At 31.3% G+C, this 23,134-nt stretch overlaps 2 protein-coding genes across 2 annotated transcripts; one reads left to right on the forward strand and one right to left on the reverse strand.

Moving 5' to 3' along the window:
• The first annotated feature begins 325 nt into the window (after window positions 1–325).
• Window positions 326–822, forward strand: LOC120278422. The gene has a single exon (XM_039285209.1). It carries the CDS (start codon window positions 328–330, stop codon window positions 637–639), a length of 312 nt encoding a protein of 103 aa, XP_039141143.1. The 5' UTR covers window positions 326–327; the 3' UTR covers window positions 640–822.
• Window positions 823–14,157: 13,335 nt separating this feature from the next.
• LOC120279333 lies at window positions 14,158–18,299 on the reverse strand. Its single transcript, XM_039286255.1, has 9 exons — window positions 18,025–18,299; window positions 16,544–16,725; window positions 16,279–16,460; window positions 15,913–16,197; window positions 15,763–15,821; window positions 15,645–15,681; window positions 15,473–15,544; window positions 14,752–15,076; window positions 14,158–14,688 (listed from the first exon to the last, which is right to left on the reverse strand). Exons 1-9 carry the CDS (start codon window positions 18,137–18,139, stop codon window positions 14,314–14,316), a joined length of 1,632 nt encoding a protein of 543 aa, XP_039142189.1. The 5' UTR covers window positions 18,140–18,299; the 3' UTR covers window positions 14,158–14,313.
• Window positions 18,300–23,134: the final 4,835 nt, after the last annotated feature.

Consider the following 23,134-nt stretch of genomic DNA (forward strand, 5'->3'; position numbering starts at 1 on the left):
ATGATAAATTATATTTTGGTTCTGTAATACCTACTATAGAAATGTATCTGTGTTATCATTTTCAATTATTAATTTATTTATATATTATATATTGAATAAATAATAAAATTTATAAACTCATAGTTAAAAAATAAGTCACATATTGATTCCGTAGTAGTTACCTCGAACCAAGTCCGTTGACAAATCATCCCTTGAGAATATCAAAATCCCGGAAACACCCTCAGATTTCCACATATTTACGAAACCATCCCAGTGAGACTATAAATAGAAACCCACCCAGAAACCTTCTTCGCATTCGCGCTTCTCTCCCCGCAATCCACTGCCCTAATGGCGGCGACCTCCTCTCGGATCCGATCTCTTCGCGGCCCCTCCTCCGCCCATCGCCGGAGCTGCGCCTGCTCCCCGACGACCCACCCCGGCTCCTACCGCTGCAGCGATCACAAGGTCGTTGTTCCCCAACGACCCATCTCCGTTTCACCGTCGCAGACCCAGATCGGGCCATTGAGCGGTGATTGGGCTCGTCGCGTCCTCGTCCTCGCCGCGCTAAGTCGTCCTTCTTCCCATCTCCACCACCGCAAGGCTGTATTCCAGCCTCGCCCTAGCCGGCTCTCCTCCGTCTCCTCCGCCGATGATCTCTGATCTCCAGGTTGGTTCGTTCTTAGCCTTGCTTCCTCTCGGTTTTGATCGAAATTTTCAGATCACGATGAGGGATGAGATTTTATTATTATTATTATTATTATTTACTGATATTTCAGAGCCGTCGTTGTGTAAATAGGATGATTGAATCGTCGGCAAAGAGATGTATTTATTTATTTATTTATTTATTATTTGGTTTTGTATAGCTATGATTTTTTTATTTTTTATTTTTTTTAATTCTTTGAGTTGATTTCTATCATTATTTTCTTTGATTATTTTATTGTAATTTAACTTTAAAAATAAGAAAGAATTTTTTTTTTCTCAGGAGGGAATTTCATTTCCTGACTAAGAGAATGCTTTGGGAATGTGATTGGATTGTATGAAATGATTTTCTTTTTTTACCTTCCGTGAAAATTTAGTTATAAAAATTAAATAAGTATATATATATATATATGTGAAAAAAAAAAAGACAAACAAAAGTTAATATTTTTATTGTGAGCCCCCTCACACTCTTCATAGAAGACATATGTTAATACCTTTAAATCACTTAAACCAAATGGTTTTAGTAATTATAATAAGTTAGATGAATAATAAATAATAAATAATAAAAATTATAATGTTAGAAATTTAATTATAATAAAATGAAATACTATTTTTGTTTTGGAGATTTAACTAAATAAAAATTATGAATTTAAATATTTAATTATAATAATCAAAGTACAATGACATTCTTCTTCTCTGGATGGAGATTTAATTAAATAAAATTTATTAATTTAAATAATTAATTATAATAATTTAAAACGAATGATAATATTCAAATTATTTTATAAATAAAATAAATTTATATTTATTTATTATCAAACATAATTCGCTACTTTATACCCAACTCACCATATTATATACATGAGTATTATTTTTATACATTAATAATATTAAAAAAAATTATCACATTTCTAATAATTATATATTTTCTTGATATATATGTTTATATAGACTTTGATAATTAAAAGAGGAAAAGGATCAAATAAAAAAATATAAGAGGACCAAAAATAAAAATAAAAAGAGGTGTCACGCTTTTGAATTATAGCATAAAAGATAATAATAATAATTAAAATTTTTAAAAGTGAGAATATATATATTGAATTTTTGAGTTTAAAAATAATAAAAAGTGGATAAGGAAGATATTTTTGAAACAAAAATTTGAAATTTGAAAAAGTTTGAAAAACTCCCGATGTATGAGGAGTTGGCGATTTGGTAAAACAGAAAAAAGACTGAGAGAAAAAAAAGGAAAAAACAAAAAAAAGAAGAAAGACAAAAAAAAAATAAGAGAAGAAGGAGAGACTGAGAAGGAAGAGAAGAGGAAAGAAGAAGAGAAGAGGAAAGAAGAAGAGAAAGAAAGAGAAGAAGACGAAGAGAATTGGTGTGGTGATGGTCGTGGTGTCATCGGAGATCTTAGTTCCGATCTTCATTCCAAGGGGTTGAGGAGGTCACCTTCGGCTCTATTAGTTCCTCTCCCACACTTTTTCTCTCTCCAAACACTACCATGAAATGAGCTAGAGGAGCCAAGGACAGAGATGGAGGACAACTTAGTGGTGGTGGTGATGGCGTATATGGCTTTTCTGGCCAGTCACCACTGGCGAGAATCCAAGAAGCTTTTGTTCTTTGGTTCTCTTCTCCGATCCCGGATCTCGATCACCATCCCGAGGCGGTGAGAAGATCAGCGGCGAGAGACAACATTCGATCATAAAAAAAATCATCGACTTCATAAAAAAATGTTTCCCTAAACAAAAAAAAAAAAGAAGGAACAAATCAATTGCTCCACCACTGCAAGCAAAATGATGTTCATAACCCAAGCACATATCTCGAGGCATGCTTGAGAAGCTCGTCAAGTGCTTATAGCTTGAAAAAGGTAGATGTTCTTATAGAATTCCATCCAAAATATATATATACTTATACATGTTCTAGTTGCATCTATGCCATAAAATATATCTGGGTTTTATTTTACAAAAAAAAAAAAAAATCTTCATTCATTCCCATGTTAATCCATGTCTTGGTAGGACCCGCATCTTGGATTGCTTTTACGAACCATGCACTCCTTGATTAAGTGAGTGATTAATTGTAGATGTGGTAGCATGCTTTTATGTATCACATGCCAGCATGTTTTCTCAATCAAAGAAAGAAGAAAAAAAAGAGGGTTCGGTTGTGGTAAAAAAAATATATTTGTAGAAAAGTTGGATTTTTATGCAAAATCCATGAAAAAAAATGATGAAATAATTGAGGACATATATGCAAAAATGTGAAAATGTGTGAAAATATGAAAGCTCGAGGGTTTAATTACAAAATCCATGAAAAATATAAAAATATGAAAGTTTGGGGTTTATTGGCAAAATTTGAAAAAACGTGAAAAAATGAAAAGTTAGAGGATCTAAATGAAAAAAAAGAAAAGAAAAGAAAAGAAGAAAAAAAAGGGTTTTTAGCGAAGATGAGGAGTGTTTTGGTAATTTCACAAGACCCCCTTAAGCTTACCGTGATTTCTAATGCATGTCGATCTGCTTCTCTTTTTGGAGGGTCTCTTCATTGCCTCTTAATAGTCACGGAAGCAGATGGGCTATTGAAAATCTTTTTAAAACTCTCTTTGAGCTCTTGGACCCGGTTTGAGGCCATTAACTCTCTTTGGAGTGATGACAAATCTCTGAGTCGATGGACCTGCTTTGAGGCCATTAACTTTCTTAGGAGTGATAAAAAAATTCCAAAACCCTTAAAAACTCTCTTTTAGTCGATGGACCTGTTTGAGGCCATTGACTCTCTTCGAGTGTCGAAAAAAATTCAAAACCCTTAAAACTCTTCTTGAGCTCATGGACCCTGTTTGAGGCCATTGACTCTCTCTCGAGTAATGAAACATTCCAAAAACCCTTAAAACTCTCTTTGAGCTCATGGACTCTGTTTGAGGCCATTGACTCACTTAGAAGGGATGAAAAATTTCAAAACCCATAAAAATTCTTTTTGAGCTCATGGGACCTTTTTTTGAGGCCATTGACTCTCTTTTAGAGTGACGAAAGAAATTTCAAGACCTTCAAAAAGCGAGCATTCTAAAACAAGAAGAAGAAGAAAAAAAAAATCAAAATCAAGGCATTAAAAAAATGATGAATCGACAAATGAGCTCAACAACCTCAAGATTACAGTGTTGAAGAGTTCACAAGTTGCAAAAAGTTTCACAAGCTTAAAGGCCGAAGCTTATGAAAAGTCAAATGAAGTTCCAAATTAAGTTCCAAATCAAATCAAAGAATGCAAATTCAACAAATGAACCCAACAACCTCAAGGATGAAGAGTTGAAGAGTTCACAAGTTGTAAAAGCTTCACAAGCATAAAAGCCAAGTTCATGAAAAAGCGAAACCATATTTGCGATTCATCAATGCAGAGAATCTATAACTTAAAGTCCAGATCAAATTCAAGACAAACTCAAAACATTCAAGATAAACGAGCTCAACAACCCTCGGAGTTAAGCGCTGAGGAGTTCATAAGTTGCACAAAAGTTTCACAAGCCCAAGAGCCGAAGCTTATGGAAAGTCAAGTCAAGTTCCAAATCAAATCCAAGATACAAAAGATCAAATGTCCAAATTTCAAGTTTCAAATAAATCAACAAATGAGCTCAACTGACCTCAAGGATGAAGAGTTGAAGAGTTCACAAGTTGTAAAAAGCTTCACAAGCATAAAAGCCGAAGCTCATGAAAAGTCTAACCAAGTTTGTGATTCATCAATACAAAGAATCCACAACTTGAAATCCAAATCAAAGTTTAAGATACATAATCAAATTCCCTAGGAGCAAGTTCAAAGTCTAAGACCCAAGTTTCAAGTTTCAAACAAATCAACAAATGAGCTCAACAACCTCAAATTTGAAGTGTTGAAGAGTTCACAAGTTGCAAAAAGTTTCACAAACCTGAAGGCCGAAGCTTATGAAAAGTCAAATGAAGTTCCAAATCAAATCAAAGAATTCAAATTCAACAAATGAACCCAACAACCTCAAGGGTGAAGAGTTAAAGAGTTCACAAGTTACAAAAAACCTCACAAGCCTGAAGGCCGAAGCCTATAAAAAAAAATCAAATTAAGTTCCAAATCAAATTCAAGATGATAACTGAAAAGTCCAAGTTCCAAGTTTCAAACAAGTCAACAAATGAGTTCAACAACCTCAAAGCTAAGGCGTTGAAGAGTTCACAAGTTGCAAAAAAAAGCTTCACAAGCATGAAAGCCGAAGCTTATAAAAAAAAAATCAAATCAAGTTCCAAATCAAATTCAAGATGCAAACTAAAAAGTCCAAGTTCCAAGTTTCAAACAAATCAACAAATGAGCTCAACAACATCAAAATTAAAGTGTTGAAGAGTTCACAAGTTGCAAAAAGCCTCACAAGGCCGAAGGCCGAAGCTTATAAAAAAAATCAAATCAAGTTTCAAATCAAATCCAAGATGCAAGGTCAAAGTTCAAGATACAAATTTCAAATGAATCAACAAATGAGCTCAACAACTTCATGGATAAAGTGTTGGGGAGTTCACAAGTTGCCAAACGCTTTACAAGCATGAAAGCCGAAGCTTATGAAAAATCAAATCAAGTTCCAAATCAAAATCTAAGATGCAAGTTCAAAATCAAAGATCCAAGTTTTGAACAAGTCAACAAATGAGCTCAACAACCTCAAGGATAAAGGGTTGGAGAGTTCACAAGTTGCAAAAAGTTTCATAAGCCTGAAAGCCGAAGCTTGTGAAAATTTAAATCAAGTTCCAAATCAAGTCCAAGATGCAAATTCAAATATCCTAGACACAACTTCACCAGTTTTTTAAGTCATGTTCAAGATGCATATTTCGACCGTTGACGAAGACCAAAAGTCAACAAAAGTCAAAGCGCGATTTTCGGCAAAATAGTCGGAAGGAGATAAAAGGCTACAATTATTGTTGTGTCAAGATGATTAAATTCCAAATTTCTTGTACTTTTAACGAAGACTATGAATTCATGAATAAAAATTTATTTGTCAGAGTTTGTTTCTTTTTTCACACTTATTTTCTTAATCGGAGGTTCCTGTGACAATGTCGGGGTAATTAACGATGAGGGCTTGCCTCATGGAAGTCATGAACCCATAATCCCTTGAAGTCTATAAAATATTAAAATTTGATTTGTGATCCATGCTTTTTATCCGGTCAATCCTAATCAAAGGCCGGATGGAAAGAAAGGAGCCCACAATATATATTATACAAATTTTGTTAACTTATAACTTTTAATAGAGAAATTAAAATTTCTCCCGTCACGCCAGCATAGGGGACGATGGAGAGGTCGTTAGGATGCCGTTCAACTTACTCTAGATACCGAGGTCATCCTGGGTGAAGTAACGGTTAGTGCGAAAGGTTGCTTGAAGAATTTAGAGAAAAGAGAGCATGAACTAAGAAAGAGAGAGATGTATTCACAAAAGAGGCTTCTTTATTGCATTAATGGGGATGAGAGGGATTTCCCTTATGATGGGGGAAGTGATGCCCTCATCTTACAAACTAAGGGGCCTTATATACGCTCCAAGACTTAACCCTTAAGTCATGCTATTCATGACATGACATAAATCAAACTATCATGTAGTAAACATGGCACTTACCAAACCCACTTATTACAAGCATGTCATTCAACAGTAAAACTACTGTTGCTACAGTTGCAAACCTATTTTACACACTAAAAAAAACAAACACCGAGTCCTTTATATAATAAAAACAAACAACACTGTTTCAATCCATTAAAAGATGAGCAATAGTTATATCTTCAGTTTGATGGAATATAGAGTCTTCTAAGTCATTAGATGAGTGGCCTAGAGGAACACCCAAAGGAAGGTCTCCCATGCGTTGGAGTGAGATAGTTGCATTTACGTCCTTGAAGTGTTGCACCGCTGCGGGATTATTATATTTGAGATTTGCAAATGGAATATCTATAGGGAGTACCTTTTTTTCTTAAATAGACTTTCATTGTAGAATCCTCCATTGCTAAGGGATAATGATAAGATTGTCTGGTGGTGATGAAGGTGAATGCTCGCCATAAGAAAAGTTGTTCGATAACTAGAGTAGTGAATAATTGCATTTCTTCTGTGAATACTTCAGTTGTAATGTGCATCTGATAAGGAACATACTTCATGAATAATTCCACAGTAATTTGGTGACTTCCATCTTCCAAGTATCATTTTTCATAGCCTGGTGGAATTGATTTGATTGAGAGATTTATAACTGCAGATAACTTTAGCTTCTTAAATATTTTGGATAATATATATGAAAGTTTCCAATGCTTCTGAAGGAACTTGATCTGTTTTGGCCTTGTGAGTACTAGTTTGCTGATCATGCCGTATTGTAGTAACCTTTCAACGCTGAGCGATATTCCTTTTATGTCTTGATCAATCCAGGAAGATAGATCAAAGGATGCTTTGACAATGAAGAAGCCTTTTTCACATTGACAGTCTTGATGGCGATGTGCTAAGTCTTGATATAGATCAACAGAGAGTGCCATACTATGAGGATGTATGTAGCCTTTAGCCATTTCTCAGAGAAGCATTTGAGTCTGGACAAAATCTTCATATGCTGTTTTAAGGACTTTTTGTAGAATGATTTGTTGTACATCTTGGATAATTGGGGGAAACCTTTCAAGAGTTTCTTCTTTTTGTTTTTAATTCCGGATCATATGCTGGGACATTTCTTTGTAATCCTCAGTTATCTTTTGTAGTCTTCTGTTGAGTTCTTCTATTTCTTTTTTTCTTGACTTCAATTTCAGTTTCTAGTAATTTGATTGTACCGTCTTGGGCAATAAAATGTTCAACAGCTGGTGGAGAATAGACTTTTGTTTGAGGCTGATGTGATATAGAATAGAATGGTTTAGTTTTTCATTTTGGTCCTGGAAGTACTGACTAAGTGTTTTCATTGCTTGAAGGAATTGGGAATTATTTCTGCTGACCCAAAGATTGTCAAGAAGAGTTTGTTGTTGGTGATTAAAGATATTGGTAGTATGAAATTTGAAATTATTTTTTGGTGGAATAGTTGGGAATTGAAGGATAGGAAAAGAGTTTTCTTGAGCTGAAGAGGCTTTAGGTTTAGACATCTGCAAAACAGAAATTCTGTTAGATTTTTAAACTTTTTATATTTTCATTTTGGGGAATGGTAATCCAGACTCCCACCATAGCAAGAACGCGAATGGATCTGCTGATTTTTGCATGCACAGTCTTACTATGCGGATGGACAAGTCTATCGTGTTCAATTAAGTTTATTTTCTTATATAATTCTACTTAATTGATCTGCTATAATATTATCTTTCCCTTTAATATGTTCAATGATAACATGAAATCCATTTCCAACTATATAATCTATAAATGTTAACCATCTGTTTGTGGATAATTTATTTTCTGATTTTTTATGGTAAAAAGATATTATAGCTTGGCAGTCAGTTCTTAATAAAAATTCTTTACTTTCTATGACAAATAATTTGAATTTTTCCATGGCTTTAATACATGCTAGAATTTCTGCATCTGTACTTGTTACTTTAGTATTATAGGTTCCACTATCATATCTACTTATTTTCTCTTCATTTTTAGGTTTAAACTTTAAAATAGCTCCCCAACCACCTATGTGGCCATCTGTCTCAATTATTAAGTATGAATTTGTTGGTGGTAATTCTAAAGGTTTTATGTTGCTTACAATTTGTTTAATTTTTTGGACTAGTTTAATGTCTTCATTATTGAATTTTCTTTCACCATTTTGTTTTGTTTTGTTATATAGTGGTCCAGCCAATTTACTTAAATTTGGTATGAAGTTTCTTGCATAGTTTAATTTTTCTAAAAATGATTGAATTTGTTTTAATCCTTCCAATTTATCAGGCATTTCTAAAATACTGTTTGCTATATGTTTTTGTAATTCTATTTCTCTTTTTCCAATAATTACTCCTAAAAATTCTATTTTCCTGCACCCAATTTTCATCCTTTTTTTCAGATAATACTAGACCATGTTTTTTACATGTTTGAAAAAATATTTTTAAATGGTTGATATGCTCCTTTATATTATTACTTAATACTAAAATATCATCAATATAAGTGACAATAAATGATTCATTTCGAAAATATATTATTCATTTTTCTTTGAAAAATTTGAGGAGCATTTTTTAGGCCAAATGGGATAACTTTCCATTCATAATGCCCATTATGTGTCACAAATGTTGTCCACTTTCTACTTTCTGGTTCCAGTTTAACTTGCCAAAAGCCATTTTTTAGATCAAATTTACTATAAATATTTGTTCCTTTAATTTTGTTTAAAAATGCTTCTTTGTCTGGTAATGGATATCTATCATCTTCTGTATTATCATTAAGTCTTTTATAATTAAATATCATTCTGCTTTTTCCTCTGATTATTTCACTGTGTTTATTCACTATAAACACTAGTTCTATGAGGACTTTTTGTTGGTTCTATTATTTTTAAATTCATTAGTTCTTTTATATGTTTATTAAATTCTTTTTATTTATATGGAGTTGCTTTTATTACTGGACAAGTTATTCTGATATTTGGATTTATTATTACTAATTTGCAATCTTCATTTGTTTCTGTCTATGTTTTTAATCGGATTTTCTCCTATGGTTCCATCTTTCTTTAAATCTTCTAAGATAGGCTCAATTTTATCTTTTAAATGGGTGATTTGATTTAATTCAATATAATTTATGATTTCTATTTCCTCATCTAATGGAATATATAGTTCTGATAAATATTATAAATATTGTACTTTTGTTATAATTTCAAGGTGATTTTATTAAATAACATTACCTTTTCTCCTTGAAAAAATATTGCTCCTGCTTGATTCTCAATGAAATTCATACCTAATAAAAATTTTATATAATTTTTATTTGTTATTGGTTTTATACAAGCATATGGTAGGTTATATTTTTTATTGTTTAAAATGATTGAGCAATCTATTAATTTTTCATTTAAAACCAATTGATTTCAAAAGGCATCATTTACTAATGCTTTTTGTGTTGTTATTTCTTTATATTTTGATGGAACAATATCTTCTGTTATATAAGTTTTACTTGCTACTGTGTCTATTATTCCTTTTCCTAAAATTTTAAATCCATCTTTAAATTCTAGAATAAAATCAATGTTAATCAGATTGTTATCTTGATAATAGATAGTCATTGCATTTTCTATTACTATCGGATTTTTATCTTTTTCTTGAAGTATTGTTTCATTTTGATAATTATTATTTTGATTTTGTTTATCTTTTAAATCTTCTTTTAATTTATAAATTTCTTCTTCCAGGTTTTTAATTCTTTTTAGAAGTTGTTTTATTATTTATTTATCTTGTTAGAGCATTTTTACTCTTATAATTATATTTATATAGATTTTTTGTTTCATCTAAAAAGAAGTTTGGTCCCTCATTTCCATCATATATACTACATACATCACTATCATTTTCACTATCATTACTATCTATACTTACTATATCAATCTCATCATGAATTTCTAAATTTTGGTACATATTTAATCTTTCTTTTTTAACTTGTGGATTATTACATTCTCTAGCATAATGTCCTTCTGTTCCACATAAGTAACATTTGCATTTTCCTGGTGGTTTATGTGTTTTGAATTTTTTAACATGATTTGGTTTAGGTCTTCCTTTTTCAAAATATTGACTTCTTTTTAACCCTTTTTATTTTTTCCATTCATTATTTAATGCTGGTACATATATTTTACTATAATAGCTATAATTTGAGATTTGTCTGTTTGCTTCAGCTTCTAAACATTTATCTTTTAAGTAATTAAATATGAATATTATTGTTGTTCCTATTCCTGTTAGATTTTCATGTCCTTTTTCTATCCAATTTCTTAAAATGATATCTCCTAAAAGTTTTGGAAGTTTATTAAACCATTTTTTAGTTAATTCATTATTTGTGAATGCTCTTCATGTTTTAGCTACTAATGTTATATATGCTTGGCTAAATTGTACTATTTCTCCAAAGTTTTGAATTTGAAGTCTTTCTAAATCTCTGGTTGTCATATCTTGTAATAATATATCTCCTCTAGATGGACTAGTTCCTAAAATAATTTGTCTAATTTGTCCTGTTACATTATATGGATTATTTGTCATTTGTACCATGTATTAATATTCTTCTGAATAGTTAATTTTCCAACTATTTAATAAATCTCTTGCAGTGGTTCCTAAAAGATTTTCAATAAAATTCGTTGTTCCTATTGAGTCTAATGTATGGGGTATTCTTTCTAATGCATTTATGGCATCTGGTTCCCATATATCTATTAACTCTGGCCATTTTTGAGGATGAACTGTGCTTAGAACTAACATGCTTCCTTCATTGTTTTGTCTAGGCATTGTTTTTATAACTTCTAAGGGATCTGGTTTTCCTTTATATGTTTTAAAATTTTGTTCATAATAATTAGTTGAGTTAAAATTATGTTGAGATGGAAATTGTAAAGGTTGAGTTGTTCTACTAATTCTTTCAATTGTTGTTGGAGTTACTATTGTTCTGGTATTTAAACTTTCTGCTCTTTGATTATCCGTATTATTACTTGCTTGTGATTCTACATTCATCATTATTTCTTCTAGATTAATTTCTTCTAGTTGTTTAATCATTTCTTGATATTCTTTCATCTTCTTCATTATTATTAATTTCTTCCATTATATAATTTTCTTCTATTTTTAGTTTTATAGGATAGTTATTTTTATCATACCTGCATTGTATTAAAAATTTTATATCATCAATATCTTCTGGTAATTCCTCAAAATCAATTGTCCAGTCATACCCTGGATATATTTTTTCAATTATTTCTTCCATTTTGTTAATTTTTATATTTCAATTTCAATACTTCTTGTGGTTTAAGTTTGATTTTTTATTTTAAGATATTAAAATTTCTTAATATTATTATGTTATTTATTAGGATAAACATTATTATTGTAATACATATTACTTGTATTATTTTCTCTATTTTAATGATTTGGTTCATTGATGTTTTAGTATTTGTTTTGATTTTTTTCGATGATTTATGATTTCTTTTTTTGATATTTTTGTTAATATTGTTGATTTGATACTTTGTTGTTGTTGCAGTAAAATAAAATTTGATTTATTTTGTTTTTATGTTTTTTATAATGATATTTAAACTGAAATAAGATTTGCAAAAAATATAATTTTACTTCTACTTTGCAGTAAATAAAAGTTACTACTACTTTGCAATAACTTGAAATAAGTAAGAGAGAATTCTTATGCAACAACAAGATCCGCAACATGTAATATAATAGAAGTTAAACTTGGTAAATAACTCTATTTGATCCATAATTATTGAAAAGTAAAAACTTCTTTTTGGTTTTTGTTGGTTTTTTAATTTTTAGGGTTTTTTGAATAATTATCTTCTTTTCACCATGGATATTCTCTGTCGGCTCGTTCAACCTTACCGTCTAAGAGTGTACTAACCTTTCCCTATCTATGGTACTAGGCCAAGGGATAGAGTCTCCAATTTCCAAAGCCTGAGTGTTCCACTTTGCATAATTACTTAGAAGAGTAATTTTTTGTAATTCAAATGATTATCTTTTAATATGTGAGAGTTCATCCTTTCCAACTTTTAGAGTTCAGACTTATCTCCACACTCCTTTTCCTCTAAACGGATCTCCTTTCATTCAGACGGGTACTTTTTGGTGTTCTCTAATTTGTCTTACTCCTTATATTAGTTAGATTAACTCTTTTCACATAAAAGATTCATTTTTAAGCTCAAAATATTTTTTCAAAAGATCTGTACAAAACTCATTTTTTAGATTTTTAGATAAAGGTTCATTGATCAAATAAAAATCATACTACCAAGATAAAACTTATTATCTACATGTTAGGGACCCGTTAAGGGTTTTACCTTTGCATGGTAAATATTACCTTGAGGTTGTTGAGGAAAGTTGCTGTAGTTCTGATACCACTAGAACCAAACCCCCGTCATGCCAACATAGGGGATGATGGAGAGGTCATTGGGGATGCCATTCAACTTACTCTGGATGCCGGGGTCATCCTTGGTGAAGTAACGGTTAGGGCGGAAGCTTGCTTGAAGAGTTTAGAGAGAAGAGAGCATGAACTAAGAAAGAGAGAGAGAGATGTATTCACAAAAGAGACTTCTTTATTGCATTAATGGGGATGAGAGGGATTTCACTTATGATGGGGGAAGTGATGCCCTCATCTTACAAACTAAGGGGCCTTATATAGGCTCTAAGACTTAACCCTTAAGTCATGCTATTCATGACATGACATAAATTAAACTATCATGTAGAGCAACAGTAGTTTTACTATTATATGACATGCTTGTAATAAGTGGGTTTGGTAAGTGTCTTGTTAGGAATAGGTAAGTTTGGTAAGTGTCATGTTAACTACATGATAGTTTGGTTTATGTCATGTCATGAATAGCATGACTTTAAGGGTTAAGTCTTGGAGCGTATATAAGGCCCCTTAGTTTGTAAGATGAGGGCATCACTTCCCCATCATAAGGGAAATCCCTCTCATCCCCATTAATGCAATAAAGAAGTCTCTTTTGTGAATACATCTCTCTCTCTCTCTTTCTTAGTTCATGCTCTCTTCTCTCTAAACTCTTCAAGCAAGCTTCCGCCCTAACCGTTACTTCACCCAGGATGACCCCGGCATCTAGAATAAGTTGAACGGCATCCCCAACGACCTCTCCATCGTCCCCTATGCTGGCGTGATGGTAAAAAGTATGGATGAAAACAATACATGAGTGGCTCTAATTACACATAAAGTGGCTTTAAAATCAAGATTAATAGATGCCAACTATTAAAATTAATGGCTACTCACCATTAATATAAGTGGTTTTTTTATTTTATTTGAACATATGGGAACTAGATTTATCTTCAATTTTTTAATATTTCTAATAATTGAATATATATATATATATATATATAAAGGAGATACTTCAATTCACAACAATAGCAAGAGCATCATACCAAAATAAAACACTAAAAATTTTATATGGAAAATTATCCCAAAAGAAGGAGTAAAAACCACAAAGGATCTCAATCCACCCAAACCTGCACTAAATTAAATAATAGATTTTACAAATCTTCTTAAATTAACTAAAAGGTCAACAATGAGAGATTTTTAACACAAAAATTGAAGACTTAACATGGAAACATGAAAGAGGACAAAAAAATCACTTCCGAAACATTTACATGACAGCAATCATAAAGTATTCTTTTGGCTTAAGAAAAAGTCTAAAATACCCTTAAAAAGGCCTGAAGTTGGGGCTCCATTTGGAGTGACCCAACCCAACATATATATGCATATATTATACAAAGTTTCTTTATCAACTTCATATAATAAATGGGAACTTGTCCAAGCTTTCAACCTAACTTTCAATCTCTTCTCTTCTCTTCTCTTCTCTTCAAGTAAAATAATAATAATAATAATAATAATAATAAATAAATAAATAAATAAATTCAAACATATAAATACATCCAAAATACCATCAGATAAATCAGTGAGAAATACACAAACTAATCATCACCTGTTCACACTAAATTGTCAGTAAAAGATCAGCTCACAAATTCTACATTCCAGAGGATGGAACATTTCCAAACCATACACACTCATCAATCTACAATGTACAACAAAAACACACATTCAAAGTGATAAACTCAATACCCTTTATCTTCATGAGATCGCGCAATAAACTGCTTGCCATATGCCCGGTGTCGCCTTTCCCGGGCATACAACACCCAAAAGATCAAAGAAAGCATCACCGCTGAAGAAACCATCGCCAAACCAACATAGATCCATTTGGTGTACCGACCGAGGCCAGGGCAGTTGTTTTCATTTATCGTCGTAAATGTCTGCCTCACAAAGGTACAATCTTGTAGCGCAACAAGAAATGGTACATACTGTTCAAGTCCATTGCTCAAATTAACAGCAATTGTCATTTGACCGTAAATGTTCGGCGTGATTCGACCCACAGTTGAACATATTTCATTCCCCGATACAACCGTCGTCTTGCATACATAATTCTGCCACACCTGCATTGACAAGGAGTCGTAAGCAAAGCTGAAGTAATCGAAATTTGAAAGTGTGAATTTTACCTGTGACGCATTACTGAAATCGACTTCTCCGGCCTTGCAAGTACGATTGTTCAAGCTTTGCGTGTAAGGGCTGCAAAGAGCGGGAACCAAAGGACCCGACTGGTTGTAGTATAAAGGTGGCGCGTTAGAAGGGAAGTTCTTGTTGATGACATTGTTAATGGCTTGATTGACGACGCTTACAAGCTGACTAGTTACTTCTTTGCTCTGGTACAAGGATTCGTTGGCAGTGGCGATGTCGACACACGGAAGAATGTCATCAAGTGCCGTGTGAGATTGTGGATGAGCAACCCATTCATGCATTGCAACGCATGTGTCGGCAACCACACTGATAAAGTTTGAAGAATTTGTCAATGTCTTAGTCAATTAATTATATTGTTAGTAGTGGTTGCAAGAAGGTGCGAAACCAAACCAAGAAAAAGAAGCTATGAGTTGGCACAAAGAAAATTCCAAGAACACTCGCCTTCTACATGTGCAAAGTGGTGAATCATTGAATTAATAATACAAATACAGCTAAGTTGGACGATTGAATTATTCACCAGTTTGTGTAAGTTTGTGTCTCTTTAATTTAATAAACTCCATAAATCTAGTGCCGCTTAGATCTACTTCTATCGGCAATATTTTGTATGTAAATTGTCCCTTATTTTCACATTGATAAGCAAAGAGCATGAGCTGAAACAATAATCACAACATTTGGGTAGAGTACAAGGTCAGCAAGACTTACTTGTGGAAAATCAAGAAAATACCGCACAAGATAAATGTTCCGGCAACCAAAACCCAACCCACAATAACTAAACTGCAAAATACGCAGATACCAGAGTAAATGAGAAAGTCCAGAGAATTCTAAATTTAAGAGGCCATCACAATATGGTGTAGCAAGAAAATATTTTGCTTACATGTAGACAAGGAACTGCAATCCAAGCACAGAAAACACTGACAAGTAACACAAGAAATGCAGTGAAATTAGTAAATACGGAAGAGTTCAAACGATATTCTGAAGATTCTAACACTTACAGAAGCCAAGGAAAGTTAGAAGGAGCATGACCGCCGCAACAATGATCAAAGCCAATCTCCTGCAGCACATAGCACATTAACGGGTGTCAAACTTCAGCTAAGAACTCCGGTTTGGAGACATGCGTGCAAAGATAGGTGCGAAATTCATACACTGTATCAAGAGTGTCGTTGATTTTCTTTGAATTGTTAGTTACCCGAGTAGATAACTCAGTAGCAGATGTGTTAAGCTTTTTATCGATGTCATCAATCTTTTGCACCATATCACTTGGAAGAAATACTTGATTCACACCCGCCTTCTTCGAGTCAGATAAAATATCTGAAAAGTTTTGAAGATTTTCAACAGTAAAGTTCGCCTGGCTCACGACGTAATCCAAAGTTCCAGACGTGCTGCTGTGAAATTTCCCCTGCCCGGTGTATAGAAAAATGCATCCAATACTACATTTGATCCACAACAGCATAAATCAATATAAATTCAAGTGCACACAACAAGAACTAATCAAGATAAAGAAACATTACATTGCGGCACAAGTGAAGAGAATGAGAAGAATAAGAGAGAGAGCATAAGCTGTGCGAGAATACGAATAGCTTCTCCTCGGACAACAACAATAATAGCAAGAGATGCAAAAGAGGATCAATCCAAAACCCAAGAACCATACTGCAGCGATGACGAAGAGCGGGGCAGCATTAAAACCCACAGACTGCCAAACCAAAGAAAGAGATAATCAGAATTAAGAAGAACAATAAATTGAAAAACAAAATAGGAAATGTTGAAGGGGATTACAGCCCAATAATGCTTGTTACTGATATTCCAGCCACCGGTGTAATGCTTGTAGTCATTCAAAGGGTCTCTCCGGTGAGTCCTTTTGGCAGCAAGGAGGAAAGAAGCATTTGTGGACAGATTGGTTGAGCTCGGAGATTCTTCAGCAAGAAATCTCCATGAAATCGAATGAGTTTCTCCAACATCTGCCAATTCATAAAACCATTGACAAAGACACCCAAAAATATTGAAATTTTTTAATTAAACTCCAAGAACACATGTTTATCAATCAATAATTGTTTATCAGAACTTGTTTGAAAGAATTCAAGCACTAAACCAACTCATCACTATTTCGGTATTTTCTTTTAAGAGAACAATTAAAAAAGGTCGCAAACCATATCACACAAAGCGGATTATATTAAATAATCAGGGAAGAACATTGTCAATAAATTATAGGATTGTCTCAAAAACTAAACTTGTTTACAAAAAAATAAAAGACATGTTCTGAGAATTAAAAAAAAACATTTTTAATTTTTATATGCACTCATCTTGCGTCTCAGAAAAACAAAGACTGAGATTTTCTCAGAACTAAATCTCATCGATAAGAAGCACAAACCTTCTCCAGAAGAAACACAGAAAACCTTAACATTTATCACAAAGATTACAGCTTTCTCATTTGTACATCAACCAAAATCAATTGGTATACTTCATCTTTCCTCAAGACAAACAAAGAAAAGAAAACCCAAACTTCATTGAATTTCAGAAAGCAAACAAAAACTGATATTTTTTTTTTACAGAACCCGATACATGCATAAGAATCACAAAAAATTTGAAACACAACAAATAAAGAAAACATCAACATTTATCACAAAGATTACATCTTTCTCCTTCTCCACCAAGCAAAAACCTTATCATCAATTATTAAAAAAAAAACGCCTTCTTTAGATGACAACCACCATGTTCAATCAGATGAGGAAAAACAGCTCTTATTTTGAAGATTAATGACAAAGCTCACATCCTTCTCCACCACCAGGCAAAAACCATGTCATAAAAATTAACCAAAAAAAAAAAGTATCTCTCACATGAGAAATCCCCCAATTTCCATCAAGAAAATCCATCAAAGATTAACAAAAACTTCTGTTTTACCACAACACAAATCACTAATCTATTCAAAAATGAAAAACAAGATGAAACAACAACAAAAGAAGAAAAAAAGAAAAGGAAAGATTTACCTGGAATATATCTGAAGTGAATCTCATGAACAGAAAAAGAAAAACACAAGAGAAACAGGGATGGCAACACGACACAGACATGAATCCTAGAGAATGCAAGGGAAATCCACCAATTTCCACCAAGAAAATCCATGAAAGACTAACAAAAACTTCTCTTTTACCACAACACAAATCACTTATCTATTCAAAAATGAGAAACAAGATAAAACAACAACAACAACAACAAAGAAGAAGAAGAAGAAGAAGAAGAAGAAGAAGAAGAAGAAGATTTACCTGGAGTATGTCTGAAGTGAGGCTCATGAACAGCAAAAGAAAAATCAAAACAAGAAAAACACAAGAGAAACAGTAATGGCAACAGGACACAGGCATGAATCCCAGAGAATGCCATGCTTCTCTCCACCCCAACTCCCCAACCTTGAGAGAGCAATGAAGCAAAAACAATGGGAGACAAAAAGTTATCTTTATTAAATGAAGGAATAACACCTTTCTTGAAGGTGTGAAGAACACAAAAGGCAACAGAGAGCAGGAAACAAAAAAGAAAAAGATCAGGCAGAAGAAGAAGAAGAAAAACAAGAAAGAAGAGTGAGCAGTTGAGGGTGTAGAGGACAAAATTACAAAACTGCCCTTTCCATTGTGTTTTGAAACTGCCCTTTGCTTTGAATGGTAATTCATTGCAGATAAATTTACTTTTTCAAAGTTTGTTGAAGAGTTTGTTGGATCTGCACTCATTTCAAAATTCTTTTCATCACTCTTTTTTTTTTTTTTTAAATTTCTATTTTCTCAAAGTAAAAATATATATATATATATATCCTATTTAATTTACTCGCTTTATTTTTTTATTCCTCTAATATAATTTGTCACTATAATATACCTCTATTTTAATATTTATGAAATATAAATTTTTTTTAATATAATTTATTCCTGTAAGATTTTCGGAAGAAATTTATATTTTTAAATATTAAAATAAAGGGACCTTTTAAAGATAAATTATATTAAAAAGACCATTAACTATATTAGAAAAATTATTAAGATATTCAATAAATAATATATATATAAATATATTTTTGTAATAGGGATAAAACAACACATGACTCTTTTATAAAATTTGGACCTTTGCCTATGCTTACCAAAGGATTTTTTTTTTTTTAAATAAATCATTTTTTAGATTTGTTTTATTTAATAAAACTTGGTGTTAATATTAGGTAAAACCAGATAGAATAAGTTTTAAAATGAGTTTGAATTGGATATACATGGATTTAGAATTAAATAGGTGGATTTTATTTGTAGAAATAGAAATTTTGAGATTAATCACTCTAAATATAAAGGTAAATTGACTCTATTATTCAGAGAAATTCTACATTTATGTTTACTATTGTAAATATATATAGGGACGGATCATCTGGGATACTACAGTGATTTTTATATGAATATTATAAAATGATAACTACTCTTATGATCATCACAAAATAGGATACATAATACAGTGTTTAAAGTGTTGGGAGCCGTTGGATCGCCGATCCAAACAGTATTTTTTGAGAAAAGCGACGATGCCGGGCAGGGACAAACACGTGGTGGGCCCGTGCTTTATCAGCCGAACTGCATCTCACTCACGCTTGCGAGATAGGGATCGAACTCGGAGAGCCACGCTCGACACTCGAGGTGAACACCCTATGCAAAGGACCCGATCCAAACAGTATGATCTCAATTGCCTAAATTAAATTTTCAACCCTAAAAAAAAAAATTTATAAAAACAACACTCTCTCACTTAACTTGTCCACACAAATACAATATTTTCAGCACTATTTTATGGAATTGGTGCACTCTCTCTCCACATGTGTCTGTCTTTCCCCATCTTCTCTTCTCAATCTCTTTTCGGTGTTAAAAACATAAATTGACAAAGGGAAAAAAGAAAAGAAAAGAAAAAAGAACTACAGATTTTTTGTATTTATTATCTCATAAAATTTATTTCATCTCATAATAATCGTTCATCTTGACTATTTCATGCAAAATAAGAAAAATAATTAGAATTAAACTTATTTTTCTTATTTTATTTATTTCTCTCCATTAACTAAAGTTATGTGTTTAAAGTAACAATAATTGAGAATAATATATTTAAATAGGGATGCAAGTGGAGCGGAGAATCCCCATCTCTACGGGGACCCGCCCCAATAGGATGGAATTGGGAAAAACCCTTCCCCGCCCCCGCGGGATCCCTGTGGGAATACCCATGGGGAGAAGGATTCCCCGATTTTTAAATTAAATATATATTATATATTAAAAATAACTCATATAATTAATTTTGTTATTAAAAAAAATCAATATTTATATAATATTATAATGATCAAGGTTTTAAAATTTTTATTTTTGGTATTTATTAATAATGTTTTAGATTATTAATAATAATTAGTGTTACTTCAATGCAATACTGGGAGATAATTGTATGAAAAATTATTTAAAACTTTTAATCAAAACTTTTTTGTTTCCTATTATAGATAAATATGTTATATTAAAATTAAGATTAAATTAATTGATTTATCAACTTTTATTGAAATCTCAACCTGTAAGTAAAGCGTCTTTTATGAAATCCCAACTTTCGTAATTCTCCTTCTTCAATTCTTCACATCATCAATTACTTCGTTAGTTTGTTGTTTTCTCATATATTAAATAATACTTATTTTGAGGAATATTTTGTTTATTTTTTTATAATTTCATATATGATATGCTACATGTGTAATTAGGAAAAAAAAATTTGGTGCCCCTACCCCGCTGGGATCCCCGCGGGGGAGTGAGTGGGGGGAATTTCTCCCCCGCAAAGAATTTTGAGACGGAGAATCCCCGCCCCATGGGAAATGGGGATGGAGGTGGGGATCCCATTCTCCTCCGGGCCTTCTCATCCCGTCCCGTCCCGTCCCGCCCCACTAGCATCCCCTATTTATAAGGTTAAATTTAGAACTTTACATAAGTGTATAAGCTTTTTAGAAAGTCAAAGTAAACACTTATAATTAGACAAAAAGAGTATATAATTTTTCAGGGTTATATATGTTAAAACAACTTTTAAAAATAATTAATTAATGATAAATATCTCCTATAGATTTCCATATGGGTTGGATTAGAGCAATCTAATTATCTAAAGGTTTTGTTTTTCCAGTATATATATTTTTTTAATTATCAAAGTGACTTGAAGGCGATTTTAATTTTGCTAAAATATATATGCAAATATTATTTAAACATGAAAATTGGAATCATTGAATTAATTTGGTTGTTGGTGCTTACACTACTTAAGCTTGGGTCACTTGGATCAACCACACTGATATTTTGAGGTACTATTTTGCTTTACTTGATAATACCCCCTCTCGTATTTTTATTTGTCAAATTTAATTAATTTATATAGATTAAAAAATTAATTAAAATTAGTTAGTAATTTAAATTTATAAAAAAAGTTATCAATTTTTTAATATTATTTTTATTTAAAATATAATTTAATCAAATTTATAGTTGAATATGATTTATAAAAAATTATAATACATTAAATATAAAAGGTAAAGTTGGAAAAAAAAAATAAGTTTTTGAAATAAACAAGTAAAAAAAATAGAAGAAAACTTTTAAAATGGAACATGTAAAAAAACCGGATGAAGTATAAATTAAGAGTTTTATATTTTTAATTAATAAAACTGTTTATTTAGAGAGAGAGAGACGATTAATGGATTAGATAAAGAGAACTTTACCTTGACTACAAAGAGGCCAAGGCATCAAAATCAATCAAAAAGTCATTGCCCATTAATTCAATATCAATCAACTTTTGTCTCTCACTACTTGATGTGCTTGAGTGCTCATTATTTACATATCTTTATGCTTTTTTTTAAAGAATTTTTTTTATTTTTGTTTATTTCTTTTTTATTATAAAATATGAATAAAAATAAAATTATTAAAATATTTTAAAAATTTAATAATATATTTATATAAAAAAGCTATATTTGCTTAAATACTCTAATAAATCATTCTTATCTATTCATCTATATCTTATGTCAATGTCCTTTTTTTAAAAAACAGACTAAGTTGTAAATAATTTTTTCTCCTCATACATCTAAAAAAAATAAATGAAGAATCAAATTTACAACTTGGCTTTTAATGATAAAATTATATAAACAAATTAAAAAGTGTTTTTTTGTATGAATATATAAGTTGATATGTTTTTCTTATTAGGGTATATTTATGGTGTCATTCATGGAAACACATTGAGGTAAAGAATAAATATTGTTTTGGTCGTAAAAATACCTCCTAATAAAATATAATAAAATTTAAGAAAAATTACTAAAAACTTCATACGTGTTTTCATTTTAATTAGAGTAATGATATTTAGACAGAATTGGTAGTCCGAAAACGTGGATGTCATGTTGGTATCCATGTCAGCATTCACGTCATTCTTTTTAAAAAAAACTAATTTCTCTTTGTCATTTAATAAATTGAAAATTCCCCTTTCATAAACCCTAAATTATAAACGGCAAACCCCCACTTAGGATTTAGGGTTTAGGGTTTAGAATTTAGGGTTTTTATTTTTTTGGTTAAAGATTTTATAATATTTGGGTTTAAGATTTTAGAGATTTGGGTTTAGAGTTTAGAATAAATCTTTAAACTTTAAAAATTATACAACAATGGTTGAGATTATAAAAAAAAATTAAATTTTTTTCTAAAAAAATAGATAAAAATTGTCGTGGATGTCGCATAGATGTCAACTTGACATCCACATTATTTGGACTACTAATTTAGTCTATTAATAAGCCTAAATAGCATTACTCTTTTAATTATGGGGTCTCTTTAACTTGTCCATTTACTTTTTAGTCTTTGTTTTTTTAAATTTTTCTTGTTCGATCTCCTATTTTTAATATTTTAATAAAATGTCAAAAATACGGATGGAACTTGCAAAGGCAAGTGGGTATTAATTTCATGATTTTTAATTTTTTTTTACTTTGAATTTATAAAAATAATAATATGAAAATAAGAGATGCTTTGAAAATTTGATCAATTTTAAGAATTTTTTGGAGAATTGAAATATTAGAAGGACTTGCTGTTAGCCTGTTACGTTCCTTAAATTATAATGCAATAAATTCTCACTGAAGAATTTTCAATATATTATGACATTTTAATTTTATGAACATATGGACAAATTCTAATAATATTTTTTTGAATAATTAATTTAAGTATGTAAAATTAAAAATGGATAATATGGAACTATAATTATTTTGGGAAAATTAGAATAATAGATGTAATATTGTGTTATGAATTCACATAACATGGTGGACTTATTTACAAGTATATATCTATATAATTCATTTTTATGCAACAAAAAGGGGGGAAAAGAACCAAAAAAATCACTGAAAAAAAA

This window comes from Dioscorea cayenensis, chromosome 16 (genome assembly GCF_009730915.1).
Source record: "Dioscorea cayenensis subsp. rotundata cultivar TDr96_F1 chromosome 16, TDr96_F1_v2_PseudoChromosome.rev07_lg8_w22 25.fasta, whole genome shotgun sequence".
Classification (NCBI taxonomy): domain Eukaryota; kingdom Viridiplantae; phylum Streptophyta; class Magnoliopsida; order Dioscoreales; family Dioscoreaceae; genus Dioscorea; species Dioscorea cayenensis.